Below are 22,102 nucleotides of genomic sequence, written 5' to 3' on the forward strand. Positions count from 1 at the left end.
AAGGACACCACATCTTCTGGTCCCCCTTTATCCACCTTGCTTGTTACTACCTCAAAGAACTCGAATAGATAAAGGCTTTAAAGAGTATGTTAAAGGAGGAGGCAGAGAGATTTATGGAGGGAATTTCAGAATCTTGGTGACTGAAGACACTGCCACCAATCGTGGAGTGATTAAAATTAGGGAAGGCAAGAGGCCAGTATGAGAGAAAAGCAGATGACTGGGGAGGTTGTGAGGTTGGGGAGATGGAGAGAAGCAAGATCATAGTAGGAGTTCAGAACAAGGATGAGGATTTTAGCCAAGAGTCGATATCGGTCAGAGAGCACAGGGATAAGGACAGATGAAGGGATGGGTTCTACAGACAGGAGGGCCAGTCAGATCACCGGAGACTGTGGATGAGCTGGCGGTTCCACGGGGAAGGCGTGTGCTGCCAATGTACGAATGAGACAGCGAGAGCTAAAAAGACACCAAGTCACTTACTATTTTGCAGGCTCTGTTGCTGTCGGCGATCGGGCCTCAGAACTCATCGGATTAGACCACGGTCACAGGCAAAGGAAAAGTCACGCATGTTTATTGTCAAATCTGAGTCTGCAACCCACAGCTGCCATTGCAACCTCAGAGCTCGCAAGCCTTACTGCTCACCCTAGGATCGTAATCCAGTGTTTAGGAAGCCCTGTTTTAAACGCTGTCTGATTTCTTGTCTTTCACTGAATCCCCACAGTGCAGAAGGAAGCCATTCGGCCCATTGAGTCTGCACTGAGTCTCCAACAGTTCATCTTACCCATTTTGATTTGATTTGATTTAATTTATTGTCACATGTATTAGCAAACAGTGAAAGGTATTGTTTCTTGCGCGCTATACAGACAAAGTATACCGTTCATAGAGAAGGAAACAAGAGAGTGCAGAATGTAGTGTTACAGTCATAGCTCGGGTGCAGAGAAAGATCAACTCAATGCAAGGTAAGTCCATTCAAAAGTCTGATGGCAGCAGGGAAGAAACTGTTCTTGAATCAGTTGGTACGTGACCTCAGACTTTTGTATCTTTTTCCCGATGGAAGAAGGTGGAAGAGAGAATGTCCGGGATGCGTGGGGTCCTTTGGCTACTGGCTGCTTTGCCGAGGCAGTGGGAAGTGTAGACAGAGTCAATGGATGGGAGGCTAGTCTTAGGTTACACCATGGTTTTAGGTTTAGGGCTGATTTACCCAGGCCCTATCCCCGTAACCCCACGTATTTACCCTGCTAATTCACCTATCCTTCGCATCTTGGGACACCAAGGGGCAATTTAACATGGCCAATCCACCTAACCTGCACATCTTTGCACCGTCGGTACACACACAAGACAGACAGGAACAGAAGGAAATGCTGATGGGGCGAGGTGACAAGGGGGTGGGTGGGGGCTCATGTGGAGCATAAACACTGGGACAGAATTATTGGGCGAGAGGATCTGCTTCTGCACTGTAAATTATACATAACTCTATGTTTACCCATTGCTCAGATCTTTTTGAGCTGCGGAGAATATATGGACCTGTTTCTGTCTTCGTCCTGAACAAACCTTTTCCTTCTATTCTGAACACTGACCCAATCAAATGAACACCAGACAAAGTCTATAACTTGGATTATTGGACTGCGGAAATAAGCAGTAACTAAAAACAGAAACCAGCTGCTATTTAAACAGGGATAATTTCCAGTCTCCTGGCTTCCTTCTAATCTTCTGGAGAAGAGAATGATGGGAATTAGCAACAGGCAAATCTGGAATGAATTTACAATATCCACATCTCCACGTCCACCTCTGGGTTGGCGGTTTCAGCAGACTGCACCTTCAGGGTGCTTATTAACGAGGGGTGGGATTCCTCCTTTCAAATGATAGGGTTCCCCCTCCACAGCAATGGCCTCGCAGCAGCAACCACCCTTAATTCTTAATGGTTCTTCTGTTCTCCAGAAGTCGCTTCTACCTAGCCAGTGATACCCACACCCCGTGAATGAATAACTTAAAGAAAACCCCACAAATGTGGTGGCATAGTGATGTTGTCATTGGACAAGTAATCCCAGGGTAATGCTCTGGAGAGATGGTTCAAATCCCACCATGGCAGATGGTAAAATTTGAATTCCATAACAATCTATGTGGACACTTTAGTTAAGAAAGCCCACCAACGCCTCCACTTTCTCAGGAGACTAATGACATTTGGCATGTCAGGTACAAATTTCACCAACTTCTACAGACGCACCACAGAAAGCATTCTTTCTGGTTGTATCAGAGCTTGGTATGGCTCCTGCTCTGCTCAAGACCGCAAGAAACTACAAAAGATCGTGAATGTAGCCCAGTCCATCACGCAAACCAGCCTCCCATCCATTAACTCTGACTACACTTCCCGCTGCCTCAGAAAAGCAGCCAGCATAATCTAGGACCCCACTCACCCTGGACATACTCTCTTCCACCTGGAAAAAGTGCAAATGTCTGAGGTCATAGAGTCACAGACGTTTACAGCATGGAAACAGGTCCTTCGGCCCAAATTGTCCATGCCGCCCTTTTTTTTAAAAACCCCTAAGCTAATCCCAATTGCCTGCATTTGGCCCATATCCCTCTATATCCATCTTACCCATGTAACTGTCTAAATGCTTTTTAAAAGACAAAATTGTACCCGCCTCCACTACTACCTCTGGCAGTTTGGTCCAATTACCACCCTCTATGTGGAAAGAATTGCCCCTCTGGACACTTTTGTATCTCTCCCCTCTCACCTTAAACCTATGCCCTCTAGTTTTAGACTCCCCTATCTTTGGGAAAAGATATTGACTATCTAGCTGATCTATGCTCCTCATTATTTTATAGACTTTTATAAGATTACCCCTCAGCCTTCTATGCTCCAGAGAAAAAAGTCCAAGTCTATCCAGCCTCTCCTTATAACTCAAACCATCAAGTCCTGGTAGCATCCTAGTAAATCTTTTCTGCGCTCTTTCTAGTTTAATAATATCCTTTCTATAATAGGGTGACCAAAACTGTACACAGTATTCCAAGTGTGGCCTTACCAATGTCTTGTACAACTTCAATAAGACATCCCAACTCCTGTATTCAATGTTCTGACCAATGAAACCAAGTATGTTAAACGCCTTCTTCACCACTCTGTCCACCTGTGACTCCACTTTCAAGGAGCTATGAACATGTACCCCTAGATCTCTTTGTTCTGCAACTCTCCCCAACGCACTACCATTAACTGAGTTAGTTCTGCCCTGGTTCAATCCACCAAAATGCATCACCTCGCATTTATCTAAATTAAACTCCATCTGCCATTCGTCAGCCCACTGGCTCAATTGATCAATATCCCATTGCAATCGGAGATAACTTTCTTCACTGTCTACTATGCCACCAATCTTGGTGTCATCTGCAAACTTACTAACCATGCCTCCTATATTCTCATCCAAATCATTAATATAAATGACAAATAACAGTGGACCCAGCACTGATCCCTGAGGCACACCGCTGGTCACATACCAACCGACTCGAGAACAGTTTCTTCCCTGCTGCCATCAGACTTTTGAATGGACCTGCCTCACACTAAGTTGATCTTTCTCGACACCCTAGCTATGACTGTAACACTACATTCTGCACCCTCTCCTTTCCTTCTCCCCTATGTACTCTATGAATGGTATGCTTTGTATAGTGTGCAAGAAACAATACTTTTCGCTGTATGCCAATACATGTGGCAATAAGTCAAATCAAATCAAAAATCTGCAATTAAAAGTCGACAAAGCGGTGGAATTTGAATTCAATTTTTAAAAATCTGGAATTAAGAATCTACTGATGACCATGAAACCATTGTCGATTGTCGGAAAAACCCATCTGGTTCACTAATGCCCTTTAGGGAAGGAACCAGGTCCGTACCAGGTCTGGCCTACATGTGACTCCAGAGCCATAGCAATGTGGTTGACTCTTAAGTGCCCTCTGAAGCAGCCTAGCAAGCCACTCAGTTCAAAGGCAATTGCGGATGGGCTATAAATGCTGTCTAAGCCAAGTTCCTTTGGACGAATATAAAAAAATGAGTAGGTGTTTGATTTGATTTATTATTGTGACATGTATTAACATACAGTGAAAAATATTGTTTCTTGCGCGTTATACAGACAAAGCATACCGTTCATAGAGAAGGAAACGAGAGAGTGCAGAATGTAGTGTTACAGTCATAGCTTAGGTGTAGAGAAAGATCAACTTAATGTAAGGTAGGTCCATTCAAAAGGTTGACAGCAGCAGAGAAGAAGCTGTTCTTGAGTCGGTTGGTACGTGACCTCAGACTTTTGTATCTTTCTCCCAACGGAAGAAGGTGGAAGAGAGAATGTCCGGGGTGCGTGGAGTCCTTAATTATGCTGGCTGCTTTGCTGAGGCAGCGGGAAGTGTAGACAGAGTCAATGGATGGAAGGCTGGTTTGTGTGATGGATTGGGCTACATTCACGACCTTTTGTAGTTCCTTGCGGTCTTGGGCAGAGCAGGAGCCATACCAAGCTGTGATACAACCAGAAAGAATGCTTTCTATGGTGCATCTGTAAAAGTTGGTGAGAGTTGTAGCTGACATGTCAAATTCCCTTCGTCTTCTGAGAAAGTAGTTGGTTAAGGGCTAAAGATGAGTCAAAGCACAAAAGGAACACCCCTTTGTTTAATCGTGCCTTGGGGTATTTTGAGAAAGCAGGCAGGTCTTAGGTTTAACACTTCAGCTGGGCAGTACGGGAGCACAGTGTTTAGCACTGCTGCCTCTCAGTGCCAGGGACTCAGGTTCGATTCCCAGCTTGGGTCACCGTCTGTGCAGAGTCTGCATGTTCTCCCCGTGTCAGCGTGGGTTTCCTCTGGGTGCTCCGGTTTCCTCCCACAGTCGGAAGGACGTGCTGGTTAGGTGCATTGGCCATGCTAAATTCTCCCTCAGTGTACCCGAACAGGCGGCGGAGTGTGGCGACTGGGGGATTTTCACAGTAAAGTCATTGCAGTGTCAATGTCAGCCGACTTGTAACACTAATAAATAAATAATGAAGACTGGCTAGCACATCCAAGTGGTGCGCTTCATCCAAAATATCAACCTTCCCTTTTCTTTCAATCTTCTTAGATGTTACCTGACCTGATGCATGCTTTCACCATTTGTCTGAGGTCGAGGAGTTTGAATAATGTCCAACATGCCCACCAGTTACTGCCAATGTCACTTCTCCCATTTTGTCCACTGTATCAGTCAGAATAATTGACATGCGGTCAAATTCTGTTTTAGACAAGAGAAAACAGCTCTCAAAACCCATAAATTGACTTTTTAATTTATTTACTGAATATGGGTCTTGCTGGCTGGGCCAGAATTTATTGCCCATCCCTAATTGCCCTTAAAGCTGATTGGCTTGCTAGGCCATTTGAGGGCACAGTAAATAATCTCACAACATCAGGCTAAAGTCCAGCAGGTTTATTTGGTAGCACGAGCTTTCGGAGCATTGCCCTTTCACCTGATGAAGGAGCAGCGCTCCGAAAGCTTGTGCTACCAAATAAACCTGTTGGACTTTAGCCTGGTGTTGTGAGACTACTTACTGTGCTTACCCTAGTCCAACGCCGGCATCTCCACATCATTTGAGGGAATGTAAGAGTCAACCACATTACTGTGGCTCTGGAGTCACGTGCAAGACAGACCAGGTCCAGTTTATTTATTAGTGTCACTAGTAGGCTTACATTAACACTGCAATTAAGCTACTGTGAAATTCCCCTAGTCGCCACACTCCGGCACCTGTTCGGGTACACTGAGGGAGGATTTAGCATGGCCAATGCACTGAATCAGCACATCTCTCAGACTGTGGGAGGAAACCGGAGCACCCGGAGGAAACCCACGCAGACATGGGAGAACATGCAGACTCCGCACAGACAGTGACCCAAGCCGGGAATCGAACCTGGGACCCTGGTGCTGTGAGGCAGCAGTGCTAACCACTGTACCACCTAAGGATGGCAGATTTCCTTCCCTATGGGGCAATAGTGAACCAAATGGGTTTTTACAACAATCGACAATGGGTTGGTTCTCAGTAGACCTTTTTAATTCCAGATGTTTTTTATTGCATTCAGATTCGATTTGAACCCAGGTCCCCAGGACATTACCCTGGGCCTCTGGCTTGCTAGTCCAGTGACAATACCACTACGCCACTTCCTCCCCCTAGGCCCTAAAAAAAAGCAGCAAGAAGACACCCTTAGCGTGGCAGAATCTGGCACGACCTTCTGGAGTTGTTGAATGCTGGCCTGCCTAACCAGTATCACCCCAGCACTATGTGGATTGCACTTTTCTTCTTTATTCCTTCATCGGACATGGGTGTTGCTGCCAAGTCCAACATTTGTTGCCCATCCCTAATTGCCCTTAAACAGAAGCAAGAAAATTTTTTTTAAAAATAAAGGGCTGCATTTTACTGCCAGAGGTGTTTTTGTTGGGGTGGGGGCACTGGGCACCCAACCACTGCCCATCCACATCATGTGGCAACTGGGTGGGCAGGTGCCGAGTTCGGAAGCCTGCCCGCCATATTTAAATAGATGATCAAGGGTCAATCAGGGTTGTTACCTAGCAGATTGACCCCGATGATACACTGCCCGTGCCATGGAACAGTTGGCATGCGCTGTTGGGCAGGAGTGTAGAGTCTGATGTTTTAAATAATCTCTTCAAAGGGCAGAAAAGAAGGTGGGGGCGGGGAGGGGTAGGGGAAGGTTTCTATCTTTGGAGGCTGCCCTTTACCAATTGGAGGATGCACCACCCCACCCCCCCACCTTTCTTCCTACCCTGCCAGCTGACATAAACCCATCCCCCTCCCCAATATCCACAAACGCTCCCTGGCCAAGACCCCAGACTTATCTGTTTCCGAAATCCATAGGCCTTCTCCCTCATCCTCTTGCAGCCCTGGCATCGCCCACTAAAACAGTCTTGGTGCTCCCGAGGGTGGGACTTCATCCCTGGTGAGGATCCTGTCTGAATTCCCACTCGGCACTTGTTGAGCCCACCAGCAACACGCCGTGGCTGGCAAGCAGACAAGCGGAGACGGGTCAACTCCACACCAACCTGACTTTGCCTCTGGGCAGGGAGGGGGGGTGATGAGTCATCTGCCCTTCCCCCTCCCCCCTTCACCCTGTAATATTCAGTCCAAAGACTTACACTTTTTGTAACATCTTCTGCTATCTCCGGACGCCGCAAAGTCTCGCATAGCCAATGAAGTACCTTTCCTATTTGAAGAGATGTCATTATTGAAATGTAGGATAATGCAGCAGCCAGTTTTCACACAGCAAGATCCCACAGTCAACAATCTAACACATTCAGTTGCTAATTGCCAAAGTTAAGGTACAAGAACAGAAACTCCAAGGTATGTTGTGAAGCCCGACAAGACCTCAATAGTTTTTCTATTTTGGCATTAGTGTGAGGGTAAGGTGTTTCACTCCAGGTGTGATTCTATTGACACACTACGATGCTTTTATCAAAACAAACTTTATTTTGCCAACACAGTTTAACTATAATGAATGAATTGGCTGAACTGTTACCAATTGAAATACTTTAACACAACAAGATACATATCTTAACTGCTTAACTATCTCTATTAGTTCCAATTGAAGCAATATTCCTCATAGATTTAAACTCCTCTTCAAAACTAGTTGGAAAACAACATAGGCTTACGAGAGGGGATCTTATTGAAACTTACAGGATACTGCGAGGCCTGGATAGAGTGGATGTGGAGAGGATGTTTCCACTAGTAAGAAAAACTTGAACCAGAGGGCACAACCTCAGGCTAAAGATTTGATCCTTTAGAACAGAGATGAAGAGGAATTTCTTCAGCCAGAGAGTGGTGAATCTGTGGAATTCTTTGCCACAGAAGGCTGTGGAGGCCAGGTCATTGGGTGTCTTTAAGACAGAGATAGATAGGTTCTTGAATAATAAGGGGATCAGGGGTTATGGGGAAAAGGCAGGAGAATGGGGATGAGAAAAATATCAGCCATGATTGAACGGTGGAGCAGACTCAATGGGCCGAGTGGCCTAATTCTGCTCCTATGTCTTATATCTTATGGTCTTATGTGTTTTTTTACTTGCTAACAGTCTTTGAACACCTCTGGAAAGAAAGAAACACCTGTCTTCTGACAACCCAAACAGCAGCCCCCAAAAAGAGACAGGAAGACATCCCTTGCTTCTTCCAGGAACAGGCGGCAACTGACTGTTTCAAAAATCAAAGAGAACTGTGTGTTTTCCCTGCCAGCTTAACTCCACCCATTCACATCACTCAGCCTCTGTTAATCATCCGAATCAAACTACAACAGCAAAACCCTGGGGATAAACCAAAATAAACAAAAATGCATCAACTCCGATTAAAGCAAACACCCCATTCTCTTAAATCAATTATTCTCCTGCATTCTCAGTTTGGAGCTGTCTGGTGCAGACAAATTGGCACCGTGTAATCCTGAGCTGAATTTTAAACATACCCCTTAGAAGAAACATGATAAAAATACATTTCTTAAAGGCACAGTATCATCACACCAGGAAGCAGATATATGTCTTTGGCAACACAAGGACATCCCAAGCTGAATCGCAGCCCTGAAACACTTTTGAAGACTGCTTCTGAGTAAAGAAGAAGCACAGACAATGAGCACACAGTGGCCAATTACCGTCCCATCAGCCTACTCTCCAACATCACTAAAGTGATGGAAAATGTCGTTAACAGCGCTATCAAACGGCACTTACTCAGCAATAACCTGCTCACGGATGCTCAGTTTGGGCCCTGCCGGGGTCACTCAGCTCCTGACCTCATTACCGCCTTGGTTCAAACATGGACAAAAGAGCTGAATGCCAGAGGCACGGGGAGAGTGACTGCCCTTGAAATTGAGGCAGCTTTATAATATGTGTTTTTGGTTAATATTTCATGAATACGTCTCCATAATCCTTGCTCCTTGTGTTCCAGGTCTAGTTGAATGGCACGTGCCCACTGCTGGTATGTTCTTCTGGATGAAACTGAAAGGAATCCCAGACACTCATCAATTAATCTCGGAGAAGGCCGTGCAAAAAGAGGTAATGGCGTGAATGATGAAAGCAACTCGGGGAGGCGATGGCCCAGTGGTATTATCGCTAGACCATTAATCCAGAAACTCAGTTAATGTTCTGGGGACCTGGGTTCAAATCCTGCCATGGCAGGTGGTGGAATTTGAATTCAATAAAAATTATCAGGCATTAAGAATCTACTGATGACCATGAAACCATTGTCGATTGTTGGGAAAACCCATCTGGTTCACTAATGTCCTTCAGGGAAGGAAATCTGTCATCCTTACCAGGTCTGGCCTACATGGGACTCCAGAGCCACAGCAATGTGGTTGACTCTCAACTGCCCTCCAAGGGCAACTAGGAATGGGCAATAAATGCTGGCCAGCCAGTGACAACCATGTCCCACGAATGAATTAAGAAAACTAATTACAATCTGGACAGAAACTGTTACTGGTTTCTTCATTTTTCTCCTCCATTTCAGCTTCTTCTCTTCATCACTCCACCTGCTTCTTCACTCTCTCTCTCTCTCTCTCACTCTCTCTCTCCTCATCACTCTACCCTCTTCACACTCTCTCTCTCTCTCATCACTCCGCCCTCCTCATTCTCCCTCTCCTCCTCATCACAGTTCACTCCTCTACATCCTTGCTTTATTTACATTCTCCGCTTCATCTTCATCCTCACCTCCTTCCTTCACCCTTTCCATCCCTTCGTCCTAGGCTGGAGGCCCAAGGCTCCTTCCCTGAGTTGGGCCTCCATCCTCATCAGGCATCCAGAGGCAGCGTGCCACTGTTGAAGAGACCTGGTTTAGTGTAGAGCACCTGAAGAAGGGGCTTAAGGCTCCGAAAGCTTGTGTGGCTTTTGCTACCAAATAAACCTGTTGGACTTTAACCTGGTGTTGTGAAACTTCTTACTTTAGTGTAGATCCCGCAGGAGGAGGAGATTGGAGGGTTGGCAGAGGCTGACAGTAATGCTGCAGAGGCGAGAAGAACACGTCCAAAAGCCTGCCCTCAACCCAAACCCACCCCAATCCCGGCTCCATTTATAGGTGCACCTGGAAAAAAACAGATAAATAGACTTTTTTACCAAAGTGCCAAAAAAAGCTAGATAAGGTGCATGCTAACAGACTTCCAGAAGCGGCCCTTAGAGTGTCACTCGGCTCCCCATTGACATACCCAGGGGGCAAATGTTTGTGATAAGAGATTGTGGGACATGTCTAAATATCGCCCATTCCTTCAGGAGCATTGAACTTGGGATATAGTTCCAAGAAGTTCAAACCCTTTTTTGATTTTTGATTTGATTTGATTTATTATTGTCACAGGTATTAGCATACAGTGAATAGTATTGTTTCTTGCGCGTTATATAGACAGAGCATACAGTTCATAGAGAAGGAAATGAGAGAGTGCAGAATGTAGTGTTACAGTCATAGCTGGGGTGTAGAGAAAGATCAACTTAATGCAAGATAAGTCCATTCAAAAGTCTGATGACAGCAGCAGGGAAGAAGCTGTTCTTGAGTCGGTTGGTATGAGTCCTCAGACTTTTGTATCTTTTTCCCGAAGGTGGAAGAGAGAATGTCCGGGGTGCGTGGGGTCCTTGATTATGCTGGCTGCTTTGCCGAAGCAGCGGGAAGTGTAGACAGAGTCAATGGATGGGAGGCTGGTTTGCGTGATGGATTGGGCTACATTCACGACCTTTTGTAGTTTCTTGCGGTCTTGGGCAGAGCAGGAGCCATACCAAGCTGTGATACAACCAGAAAGAATGCTTTCTATGGTGCATCTGTAAAAGTTGGTGAGAGTCGTAGCGGACATGCCGAAAAACCCTTATGATGAGGACCAATTTCTATCCCAGCCAACCGCCAGTTTCTTGTGAGAGGCATATCTGCTGGAAATGTTACAGTTGCTGAATTTCCCACCAATGTTTAACCATGAAGGTTCCTGTTAAAATGCCTCATTGTGCTGTTCCTACCTTCAGACTTAATTTATCTATTTCTAAAAGGCCTGTGTGTCCTTATATGTTTACTCTGCAAAGATTCTATGGACAAAAGGGAGGGCCAAAAGAGAGGCCCAGCAATGTCGGGGGGGGGAAGGGGGAATTTCCCAGAGAATCTTCCTCCTACTCTCCAACCCATCCCCAACATGTCCTCAAGTATACAAAGGGCAGCCGAGGCCTATGGCACCCCACCCCACCAGTTGAGACCCTAAATGGCTAATTATTGATCACTTTAAGGACCACTTCTCGCCTAACTTCAATTAGTAGTGGGAAGAATTCAGAGGGAGTAGGAGACCCAACAGGTCATCCTGCTCAGGTTTTGTAGGCGAAGGTGTTACCTCATTCATTGGATCCCCTACCACATTGGGCACTCTCCCCACTCCCCTCCAAGATCTGCCACCCAGTTGGTGCTCCCTCCCAGCTGCCGCCTCTCCATCAAGACCCCCAATCCCACACTCCCGGGCCTCACCACCCCTCCCGGTGGTGAATTTCCTTGTTCCTGCCTGCTTCTGGACTCTGGGACCTGGAACCCGGGGATGGCATGTCGCCCCAGTCCTGGCCACTGCCACTGCTAGCCAGTCAAATTGGCTATCAGCTGACCAGGTCAGGACATCCACCTGATCGAAGGGCAGAAGTCCCCCTCTCTGGCCAATTCATGCCCCAGGGAGAATTAAACAGCAGCGGGGCTGCTGGGCTTGCCAAGGATGCATTCCCCACCAACTCTTAAGGGGGCAGCGCGGGAAACCCCGCCATTCAAAACATCCTGCCTCATGTGTTTAGGAACATAGGAATTAGCAGCAGAAGTCGGCAAACTCAGCCCATCGAACGTGCTCCGCCATTCAATCAGATCATGGCTGATCTCTCCCTGGTCTCAAATCCACCTCCCCACCTGTTCCCCATATCCCTTTATCCCTTTTTTTTCAGAAATATGCCTATCTCCTTCTTGAAACCATTCAACAATTCAGACTCCACCGCGCTATGGGGCAGCGAGTTCCACAGATTTACCACCCGAGATGTAGTTCCTCCTCATCTCAGTTTTAATTCTACCGCCTCTCAGCCTATACCTGTGACCTCCTGTTCGAGATTGCCCATTAGAGAAAACTTATGCTCTGCCCAAGACCGCAAGAGACTACAAAAGGTCATGAATGTAGCCCAATCCATCACGCAAACCAACCTCCCATCCATTGACTCTGTCTACACTTCCATTTGGTCTCCATTTATTCTATCAATCTCTTTTCAAATTTGTATATACCTCGATCAGATCCCCTCTCATCCTTCTAAAGTTTAAATCATAGAATCCCTACAGTGCAGAAAGAGGCCATTCGGCCCATCGAGTCTGCACTGACCACAATCCTACCCAGGCCCTATCCGCATAACCCCATGTATTTACCCTAGCCAGTCCCTCTGACACTAAGGGGCAATTTAGCATGGCCAATCCACCTAACCTGCACATCTTTGGACTGTGGGAGGAAACCGGAGCACCCGGAGGAAACCCACGCAGACACGGGAAGAATGTTGACTCGGCACAGACAGTGACCCGAGGCCGGAATCAAACCCAGGTCCCTGGCGCTGTGAGGCAGCGGTGCTAACCACCGTGCCGTCCTGGAAGTCCAGGCCCGGTCAGCTGATAGCCAATATGACTGGCTAACAGTGGCAGTGGCCAGGACTGGGACGACGTGCAAAAAGTCTATTCTTTGCTCCCTCAGTCCCCACTTTTTCATCTTTGTCCAGGTTTGAAGATGTAGTTAATAGTATTTTGAGTGTGCTGGAAGTTAGCCCTGGCTAACTGTGTGTATGTCTGTCTCTCCTCAGGTGCTGTTCGTTCCTGGAAACGCATTCATAGCTGACAGCTCGGTTCCTTCTTCGTACATCCGTGCTGCCTTTTCCCTTGCTACACCCGAACAAATAGATCTGGTAAATGCTTCCATCATTCACTGAGCCATTTTTGTGCTTACAGTGATAACACCAGAACTGAGAGGTTGTTTGATTTTTTTTTGTTTTTGATTTGATCTGATTTATTATTGTCACATGTTTTAACACACAGTGAAAAGTATCGTTTCTTGCGCGCTAGACAGACAAAGCATACCATTCATAGAGAAGGAAACAAGAGAGTGCAGAATGTAGTGTTACAGTCATAGCTAGGGTGTAGAGAAAGATCAACTTAATGCAAGGTAAGTCCATTCAAAAGTCTGGCAGCAGCAGGGAAGAAGCTGTTCTTGAGTCGGTTGGTATGTGACCTCAGACTTTTGTATCTTTTTCCCGATGGAAGAAGGTGGAAGAGAGAATGTCCGGGGTGCATGGGGTCCTTAATTAAGCTGGCTGCTTTGCCGAGGCAGCGGGATGTGTAGACAGAGTCAATTGATGGGAGGCTGGTTTGCGTGATGGATTGGGCTACATCCATGACCTTTTGTAGTTCCTTGCGGTCTTGGGCAGAGCAGGAGCCCATACCAAGCTGTGATACAACCAGAAAGAATGCTTTCTATGGTGCATCTGTAAAAGTTGGGAAAAGTCGTAGCTGACATGCCAAATTTCCTTAGTCTTCTGAGAAAGTAGAGCTATCTCTACTCCGGAGGATTGGAGGATTGCAGATGTGGTCCCTATATTCAAGAAAGGGAACAGGGACAGCCCGGGAAATTACCGACCGGTGAGTCTAACCTCAGTGGTTGGTAAGTTGATGGAGAGGATCCTGAGAGACAGGATTTATGATCATCTAGAGAAGTTTAGTATGATCAAAAGTAGTCAGCACGGCTTTGTCAAGGGCAGGTCGTGCCTTACGAGCCTGGTTGAGTTCTTTGAAAATGTGACCAAACACATTGACGAAGGAAGAACGGTGGATGTGGACTATATGGACTTCAGCAAGGCGTTCGATAAGGTCCCCCATGCAAGACTTCTTGAGAAAGTGAGAGGGCATGGGATCCAAGGGGCTGTTGCCTTGTGGATCCAGAACTGGCTTGCCTGCAGAAGGCAGAGAGTGGCTGTGGAGGGGTCTTTCTCTGCATGGAGGTCAGTGACCAGTGGAATGCCCCAGGGATCTGTTCTGGGACCCTTGCTGTTTGTCATTTTCATAAATGACCTGGATGAGGAAGTGGAGGGATGGGTTGGTAAGTTTGCTGACGACACCAAGGTAGGTGGTGTTGTGGATAGTTTGGAGGGATGTCAGAAGTTGCAGCGAGACAGAGATAGAATGCAAGACTGGGCGGAGAAGTGGCAGATGGACTTCAACCCGGATAAGTGTGTAGTGATCCATTTTGGCAGATCCAATGGGATGAAGCAGCAGTATAATATGAAGGGTACCATTCTTAGCAGTGTAGAGGATCAGAAGGACCTTGGGGTCCGGGTCCATAGGACTCTTAAATCGGCCTCGCAGGTGGAGGATGCGGTCAAGAAGGCGTACGGCGTACTAGCCTTCATTAATCGAGGGATTGAGTTTAGGAGTCGGGAGATAATGCTGCAGCTTTATAGGACCCTGGTTAGACCCCACTTGGAGTACTGCGCGCAGTTCTGGTCACCTCATTACAGGAAAGATGTTGAAGCCATTGAAAGGGTGCAGAGGAGATTTACAAGGATGTTGCCTGGATTGGGGGGCATGCCTTATGAGGATAGGTTGAGGGAGCTTGGTCTCTTCTCCCTGGAGAGACGAAGGATGAGAGGTGACCTGATAGAGGTTTACAAGATGTTGAGAGGTCTGGATAGGGTAGACTCTCAGAGGCTATTTCCAAGGGCTGAAATGGTTGCTACGAGAGGACACAGGTTTAAGGTGCTGGGGGGTAGGTACAGAGGAGATGTCAGGGGTAAGTTTTTCACTCAGAGGGTGGTGGGTGAGTGGAATCGGCTGACGTCGGTGGTGGTGGAGGCAAACTCGTTGGGGTCTTTTAAGAGACTTCTGGATGAGTACATGGGATTTAATGGGATTGAGGGCTATAGATAGGCCTAGAGGTAGGGATATGATCAGCGCAACTTGTGGGCCGAAGGGCCTGTTTGTGCTGTGGCTTTCTATGTTCTATGTTCTATTCTGAGAAAGTGTAGCTATCAGGAAAGACTGAACAGGCTCAGGGTAGAGGAAGACCGAGTGTGCAGCGAACCGATGGAGGCCTTTGGAACTGTGAAGGTGTTAGATAGGGTCAATATAGAGAAGATGTTTCCACTTGTGAGAGAGACCAGAACCCGGGGTCATGATCTTATTGAATGGCGGAGCAGGCTCAAGGGGCCAGATGGCCTACTCCTGCTCCGAGCTCTTATGTTCTTATGTACCCAGGGGATGGTGGGAATCTGTAACTCACTGCTATGTGGAGCAGTTGAGGTGAGTATAAAGAAAAAAGACTTGCATTTATATAGCACCTTTCATGACCACAGGACTTCCCGAAGCAGGTTACAGCCAATGAAGTAAGTTTGAAGTGTAGCCACAGTTATCGTGTAGAAACTCTATCAGCAGAACGCATTTCTTCTTGAAATACAATCGTTATTGAATTTCCCATCACAGTTCAACCATCAAATACCTCACCATGCTGCTCCTCCCTTCAAATTTAATTTCAAAATGGCTGGCCACAATTTTATGATCCCCTGCCAACTGGGGGAGTGGGTGGGGGGGGGACACAGAATTTCCCAGAGGGCCTTCCTGCTGCCCTCCTACCCACTCACAACATGTCCGCAATTATACATTGGGCAACCGAGGCCTCGGGCGCTCCACCAGCCCTTTCCGCAATTGGGGCCCTTACCTGGCTGATGGCCATTTAAGGGCCGTTTCTCACCTTCTCGGGCGGCACAGTGGTTAACACTGCAGCTTCACAGCGCCAGGGATCCAGGTTCGATTCCCGGCTTGGGTCAGTGTCTGTGTGGAGTTTGTATGTTCTCCCTGTGTCTGTGTGGGTTTCCTCCGGGTGCTCCAGTTTCCTCCCACAGTCCAAAGATGTGCGAGTTAGGTGCATTGGCCATGTTAAATTGCCACTTAGTGTCAGGGGAACTAGCTAGGGTAAATACATGGGGTTATGGGGATAGGGTCTGGGTGGGATTGTGGTCGGTGCAGACTTGATGGGTCAAATGGCCGCCCTCTCCACTGTAGGATTCTATGATTCTAGACAAAAGCATATGGTATAACAGGATAACATGTTAGTTTGGATAAAGGATTGGCTAGTTAACAGGAAGCAAGAATCGGGATAAATGGATCTTTCTCAGGTTGGCAAGTCATAACTAGTGGAGGGCCACATGGATCAGTGCTGGAGTGTCTAATAATTTACAATAATCTACGTGCTGGTTAGGTGCATTGGCTATGCTAAATTCTCCCTCAGTGTGTCCGAACAGGCACCGGAGTGTGGCAACTAAGGGGATTTTCACAGCAACTTCATTGCAGTGTTAATGTAAGCCTACTTGTGACACTAATAAACAAACTTTAAAACTAGTCTCCAATTTTTCACACAGCAAGCTCCCACAGTGTGATAATGACAAAGTCAGCAGGGAAGCAGTCCTTCCCAGGACAAACATACCAAGCATACTGGCGACGCCAGCTGTGTGCTGGAATTTGCCACTGCCAGGATGTGGTTTCAGAAGCTGCAAAGCAGGCGCCAGCCAGGGACCACTTCGTATGTGGCATTCGTGGCCAACTTCAATTGGCTTAATCAGCCATCAAAAGAAGACGGCACAGTGGTTAGCACTGCTGCCTCACAGCGCCAGGGACCCGGGTTCGATTCCCAGCTTGGGTAACTGTCTGTATGGAGTTCCCCCCGTGTCTGCGTGGGTTTCCTCCGGGTGCTCCGGTTTACTCCCACAATCCAAAGATGTGCTGGTTAGGTGGATTGGCCATGCTAAATTGCCCCTTTGTGTCAGGGGGATTAGCTAAGGTAAATGCATGGGGTCATAGAGATGAGGCCTGGGTGGGATTGTGGTTGGTGGCAGACTCAAGGGGCCGAATGGCCTCCTTCTGCTCTGTAGGATTCTATGATTAAGTGCAGCAGATAACCTCATCTAATCTGAGCAAAATTCGGAATCTGTGTTCCCATCGGGAGACCAGCAAACCAATTGGTGTTTGAAATGTTAGGAACATGGGAATTAGGAGCAGATGTTGGCAATTCAGCCCTTCGAGCCTGCTCCGCCATTCAATCAGATCATGGCTGATCTCTTCCTGGCCTCAAATCCACCTCCCCACCTGTTCCCCATTTCCCTTCAACCCTTTTTTAAAATTAGAAATATATCTATCTCCTTCTTGAAACCATTTAATGATTCCGACTCCACCGCGCTATGGGGCAGCGAGTTCCACAAATTCACCACCCTCTGCGTGAAGTACTTCTTCCTCATCTCAGTTTTAAATCTGCCACCTCTCAACCTATACCTATGATTGAGGGTGGCACGGTGGCACAGTGGTTAGCACTGCTGCCTCACAGCACCAGGGACCCGGGTTCAATTCCGGCCTCGGGTCACTGTCTGTGTGGAGTTTACACATTCTTCCCATATCTGCATGGGTTTTCTCTGGATGCTTTGGTTTCCTCCCATAGTCCAAAGATGTGCAGGTTGAGTGGATTGGCCATGTTAAATTGGTTCTTAGTGTCACAAGATATGCAAGATGTGGATTAGCCAATGTAAATGTGTGGGGGTTACGGGATAGGGTGGAAGGGATGCTCTTTCGGAGAGTCAGCACAGGCTTCAGGGGCCGGATGGCCTTGTTTTGCACTGTAGGGATTCTATGGTTCTATGGAATACATTCTGGGCAAGAAATCAGAGTTGATTCCCCTGCTGTTCTTGAACAGAGTAAGAAGTCTCACAACACCAGGTTAAAGTCCAACAGGTTTATTTGGTAGCACAAGCCACTAGCTTTCGGAGCGCTGCCCCTTCGTCAGGTGAGTGGGAATTCTGTTCACAAACAGGGCATATAAAGACACAAACTCAATTTACAAAATAATGGTTGGAATGCGAGTCTTTACAGGTAATCAAGACTTTGTAAATTGAGTCTGTGTCTCTATATGCCCTGTTTGTGAACAGAACTCCCACTCACTTGATGACGGGGCAGCGCTCTGAAAGCCAGTGGCTTGTGCTACCAGATAAACCTGTTGGACTTTAACCTGATGTTGTGAGACTGTTTGCTCTGTTTACCCCAGTCCAACGCCAGCATCTCCACATCTTGAATAGAGTACCATGGAATCTCTTATATCCACCTGAGAGGGCAAGGTCTGGACTTAGTGTCTCCTCTGAGTGACAGCACCTCCCAGCACTCACTCAGGTCTGCACTCAAGAAGTTTCAGCTTTGATTTCTTTTGCACTGAAATCCTAAAGTGGGTCTTGAATTTCCAGGCGCAGAAGTAAGAGAATATGCAGATTTACTGATGGGTTAGATTTGATTTGATTTATTATTGTTACATGTATTAGTATGCAGTGAAAAGTATTGTTCCTGCGCGCTATACAGACAAAACATACCATTCATATAGAAGGAAAGGAGAGAGTGCAGAATGTAGTGTTACAGTCATAGCTAGGGTGTAGAGAAAGATCAACTTAATGCAAGGTAAGTCCATTCAAAAGTCTGATGGCAGCAGGGAAGAAGCTGTTCTTGAGTCAGTTGGTACGTAACCTCAGACTTTTGCATCTTTTTCCCGACAGAAGATGGTGGAAGAGAGAATGTCCAGGGTGCGTGGGGTCCTTCATTATGCTGGCTGCTTTGCCGAGGCAGCGGGAAGTATAGACAGAGTCAATGGATGGGAAGCTGGTTTGCGTGATGGACTGGGCTACATTCATGACCTTTTGTAGTTTCTTGCGGTCTTGGGCAGAGCAGGAGCCATACCAAGCTGTGATACAACCAGAAAATGCTTTCTATGGTGCGTCTGTAAATGCTGGTGAAAGTCGTAGCTAACATGCCAAATTTTAGAGGGTCTGTATGTGAAGCATAAACCGGTTGGGCCAAATGGCCTGTTTCTCCGTGAAACAGGACAGCAACATGGACACCAGCTCCTGACACAAGGGTATAAAAGTAGGACAGTGAGAGACCGGAGGGTACACTGTCATCCCAAAAACTGATGGAGTGAGCCTCTCTCAATGGTGTTTTTCTTCTTCCTTCCAGGGTCTTCAAAGGCTGGCCATGCTTATCAAAGAATCTGTGTAGAACCACTGACTGGATAGGATACGCACAAGATTGATCATTCAGCTGACTGAATCAACAATTAACATCCTCTTTATTTTAAAATGATTTTATTAACTGAGTTGTGTTGTATGTTCTTGCATAGCTGTTCCAAGTTAAGCCACAAATAAAGGCCTTAATAAAAAAGCAGGTTTATCAAATTATGCCCTTTATTTCATAATGTCTCTCCATTTTCTTCTCGGCAACGAAACACTTCACATTTCTCTGCATCAAATTCCACCTGCCACTTTGATTTGATTTATTATTGTCAGATGTATTAGTATACAGTGAAAAGTATTGTTTCTTGCGTCCCATACAGACAAAGCATACCGTTCATAGAGAAGGAAACTAGAGAGTGCAGAATATAGTGTTACAATCATAGCTAGGGTGTAGAGAAAGATCAACTTATTGCGGGATAGAACCATTCAAAAGTCTGACAGCAGCAGGGAAGAAGCTGTTCTCGAGTCAGTTGTTACGTGACCTCAGACTTTTGTATCTTTTCCCCGACAGAAGAAGGTGGAAGAGAGAATGTCCGGGGGGTCCTTGATTATGCCGGCTGCTTTTCCGATGCAGCGGGAAGTGTAAACAGAGTCAATGGATGGGAGGCTGGCTTGCGTGGTAAACTGGGTTTCATTCGCATGCCGTTCATAGAGAAGGAAAGGAGAGGGTGCAGAATGTAGTGTTACAGTCGCAGTTTAAAAGTGTTAGAATAAAGTTTTAGAAGAATGGAACGAGGGTAAAAGAAAGAATTTGAAGGTATGCTGGGCACAGCTTGCAAGAAGTCACCTTCCTCCGGCGCCATCTGGGTTTATCAGCCATCCCACAAATCCTGGCCAAAGTTTCTGGCCATTCCCGCTGACGGGATCTTCCAGTCCCGCCGGCAGCGACGCCCCGCCATGAGTAGCCCAGCAGCTGAGGGTGAGAACAATGGGAAAACCTGTTGACAGTGGCAAGACAGGAAGACCACACAACCGACCAAAGGTGGGTCGCCTTTGCCAGCTCGAATACTGCCGCAGGAAGGGGCGGGGGAGTGGGGATAAGAACCAAGAACAGTACAGCACAGGAAACAGACCTTTCGGTCCTCCAAGCCTGTGCCGCTCCTTGGTCCAACTACACCAATCGTTTGTATCCCTCCATTCCCAGACTGCTCATGTGACTATCCAGGTAAGTCTTAAACGATGTCAGCGTGTCTGCTTCTACCACCCTACTTGGCAGCGCATTCCAGGCCCCCAGCACCATCTGTGTAAAAAACATCCCTCTAATATCTGAGTTATACTTCGCCCCTCTCACCTTGAGCCTGTGACCCCTCGTGATCGTCACTTCTGATCTGGGAAAAAGCTTCCCACCGTTCACCCTATCTATCCCCTTCATAATCTTGTACACCTCTATTAGATCTCCCCTCATTCTCCATCTTTCCAGGGAGAACAAGCCCAGTTTACCCAATCTCTCCTCATAGCTAAGACCCTCCATACCAGGCAACATCCTGGTAAACCTTCTCTGCACTCTCTCTAACGCCTCCACGTCCTTCCTGTAGTGCGGCGACCAGAACTGGACGCAGTACTCCAAATGTGGCCTAACCAGCGTTCTATACAGCTGCATCATCAGACTCCAGCTTTTATACTCTATACCCCATCCTATAAAGGCAAGCATACCATATGCCTTCTTCACCAGCTTCTCCACCTGTGTTGCCACCTTCAAGGATTTGTGGACTTGCACACCTCGGTCCCTCTGTGTTTCTATACTCTTGATGCCTCTGCCATTTATTGTATAACTCCTCCCTACATTATTTCTTCCAAAATGCATCACTTCGCATTTATCTGGATTAAATTCCATCTGCCATTTCTCCGCCCAATTTTCCAGCCTATCTATATCCTGCTGTATTGCCCGACAATGCTCATCACTATCCGCAAGTCCAGCCATCTTCGTGTCATCCGCAAACTTGCTGATTACACCAGTTACACGTGGGGTAGGTGGACCGTGCGGGAGGAGAGGTGGCACTATCCCCCTCACAGCTCACGTTGTTTGAAAATTTTGAAATTGTGCGCCAAAGTCTTGGTAATTAATATAGTCCAAAAGATGTGCTGGTTTGGTGCATTGGCCAATGCTAGATTCTCCCTCAGTGTACCCAAATAGGCGCCGGAGTGTGGCGACTAGGGGATTTTCACAGTAACTTCATTGCAGTGTTAATGTAAGCCTACTTGTTGCACAAATTAATAAATACATAAGAAAGAGTAAGGGCCTAGCACCAACTCTTGGCAACTCCAATGTCAAGCTTTCTTCAGTCTGAGAAACAACCGTTCATCATCTCTGTTTCCAGCCACTCAGGAAGGTTCTTATCCGTATTACTCTAATTTTGCTCGCAATCTGTTGTCAGCATCTTGTCAAATGCCTTTTGGAAGCCCAAATGCCACACTTTAAAAATCAATGTGTTGTTTAACTGGGAGTCAGTGTAGTTGTGAGAGCCCAGAAATGGGCCTAGCTTCCAGTTTGGAGCCAGGCAGCAGAAATTTTTTTTTTTTATTTCAAAAATATATTTTATTTAAAAATACCCTGAAATAAGCCATTGCAAAACAACATTTCCAATAATTACAAACAGTGCAAAAAAATCAGTCATATTTACAATACGGTGCTCTGTTCCAAGACATTACATTTATTACAGTTCAGTTCTTCAACAAACTATATACATTCCTCACATTTCACGGTGTGCTATTTTTACAGAATTGCACACAGTTACGCAGTCTGAGGGTTTTTTACAGTTACTGGTCCCTCGGTCTGCCTCGGTTGAAAGACTTTAAACGGTGGCCTTTCCCCATTGTGCCTTTGCGGCGGCTGCCCCAATCTTGAGAGCGTCCCTCACCACGTAGTCCTGGACCTTGGAATGTGCCAGTCATAGAACATAGAACATTACAGCGCAGTACAGGCCCTTCGGCCCTCGATGTTGCGCCGACCAGTGAAACCAATCTAAAGCCCATCTAGCCTACACTATTCCAATATCATCCATATGTTTATCCAATAACCATTTGAATGCT

The 22,102-nt window shown here is 46.7% G+C and overlaps 1 protein-coding gene across 4 annotated transcripts in view; it reads left to right on the forward strand.

Annotated features, from left to right (window-relative positions):
• aadat (aminoadipate aminotransferase) overlaps positions 1-19,246 on the forward strand; it is an 85,690-nt gene extending 66,444 nt beyond the window's left edge. For all 4 annotated transcript variants that reach the window (XM_078215122.1, XM_078215124.1, XM_078215123.1 and 1 more), the window contains 3 exons: positions 8,916-9,022; positions 12,791-12,892; positions 19,017-19,246. In XM_078215122.1, the coding sequence (XP_078071248.1) occupies positions 8,916-9,022; positions 12,791-12,892; positions 19,017-19,058 (251 nt within the window). In that variant the 3' untranslated portion in view covers positions 19,059-19,246. The remainder of the gene's footprint in view (positions 1-8,915; positions 9,023-12,790; positions 12,893-19,016) is intronic.
• The last annotated feature ends 2,856 nt before the right edge of the window (positions 19,247-22,102 follow it).

This window comes from Mustelus asterias, chromosome 6 (genome assembly GCF_964213995.1).
Source record: "Mustelus asterias chromosome 6, sMusAst1.hap1.1, whole genome shotgun sequence".
Taxonomy (NCBI): Eukaryota; Metazoa; Chordata; class Chondrichthyes; order Carcharhiniformes; family Triakidae; genus Mustelus; species Mustelus asterias.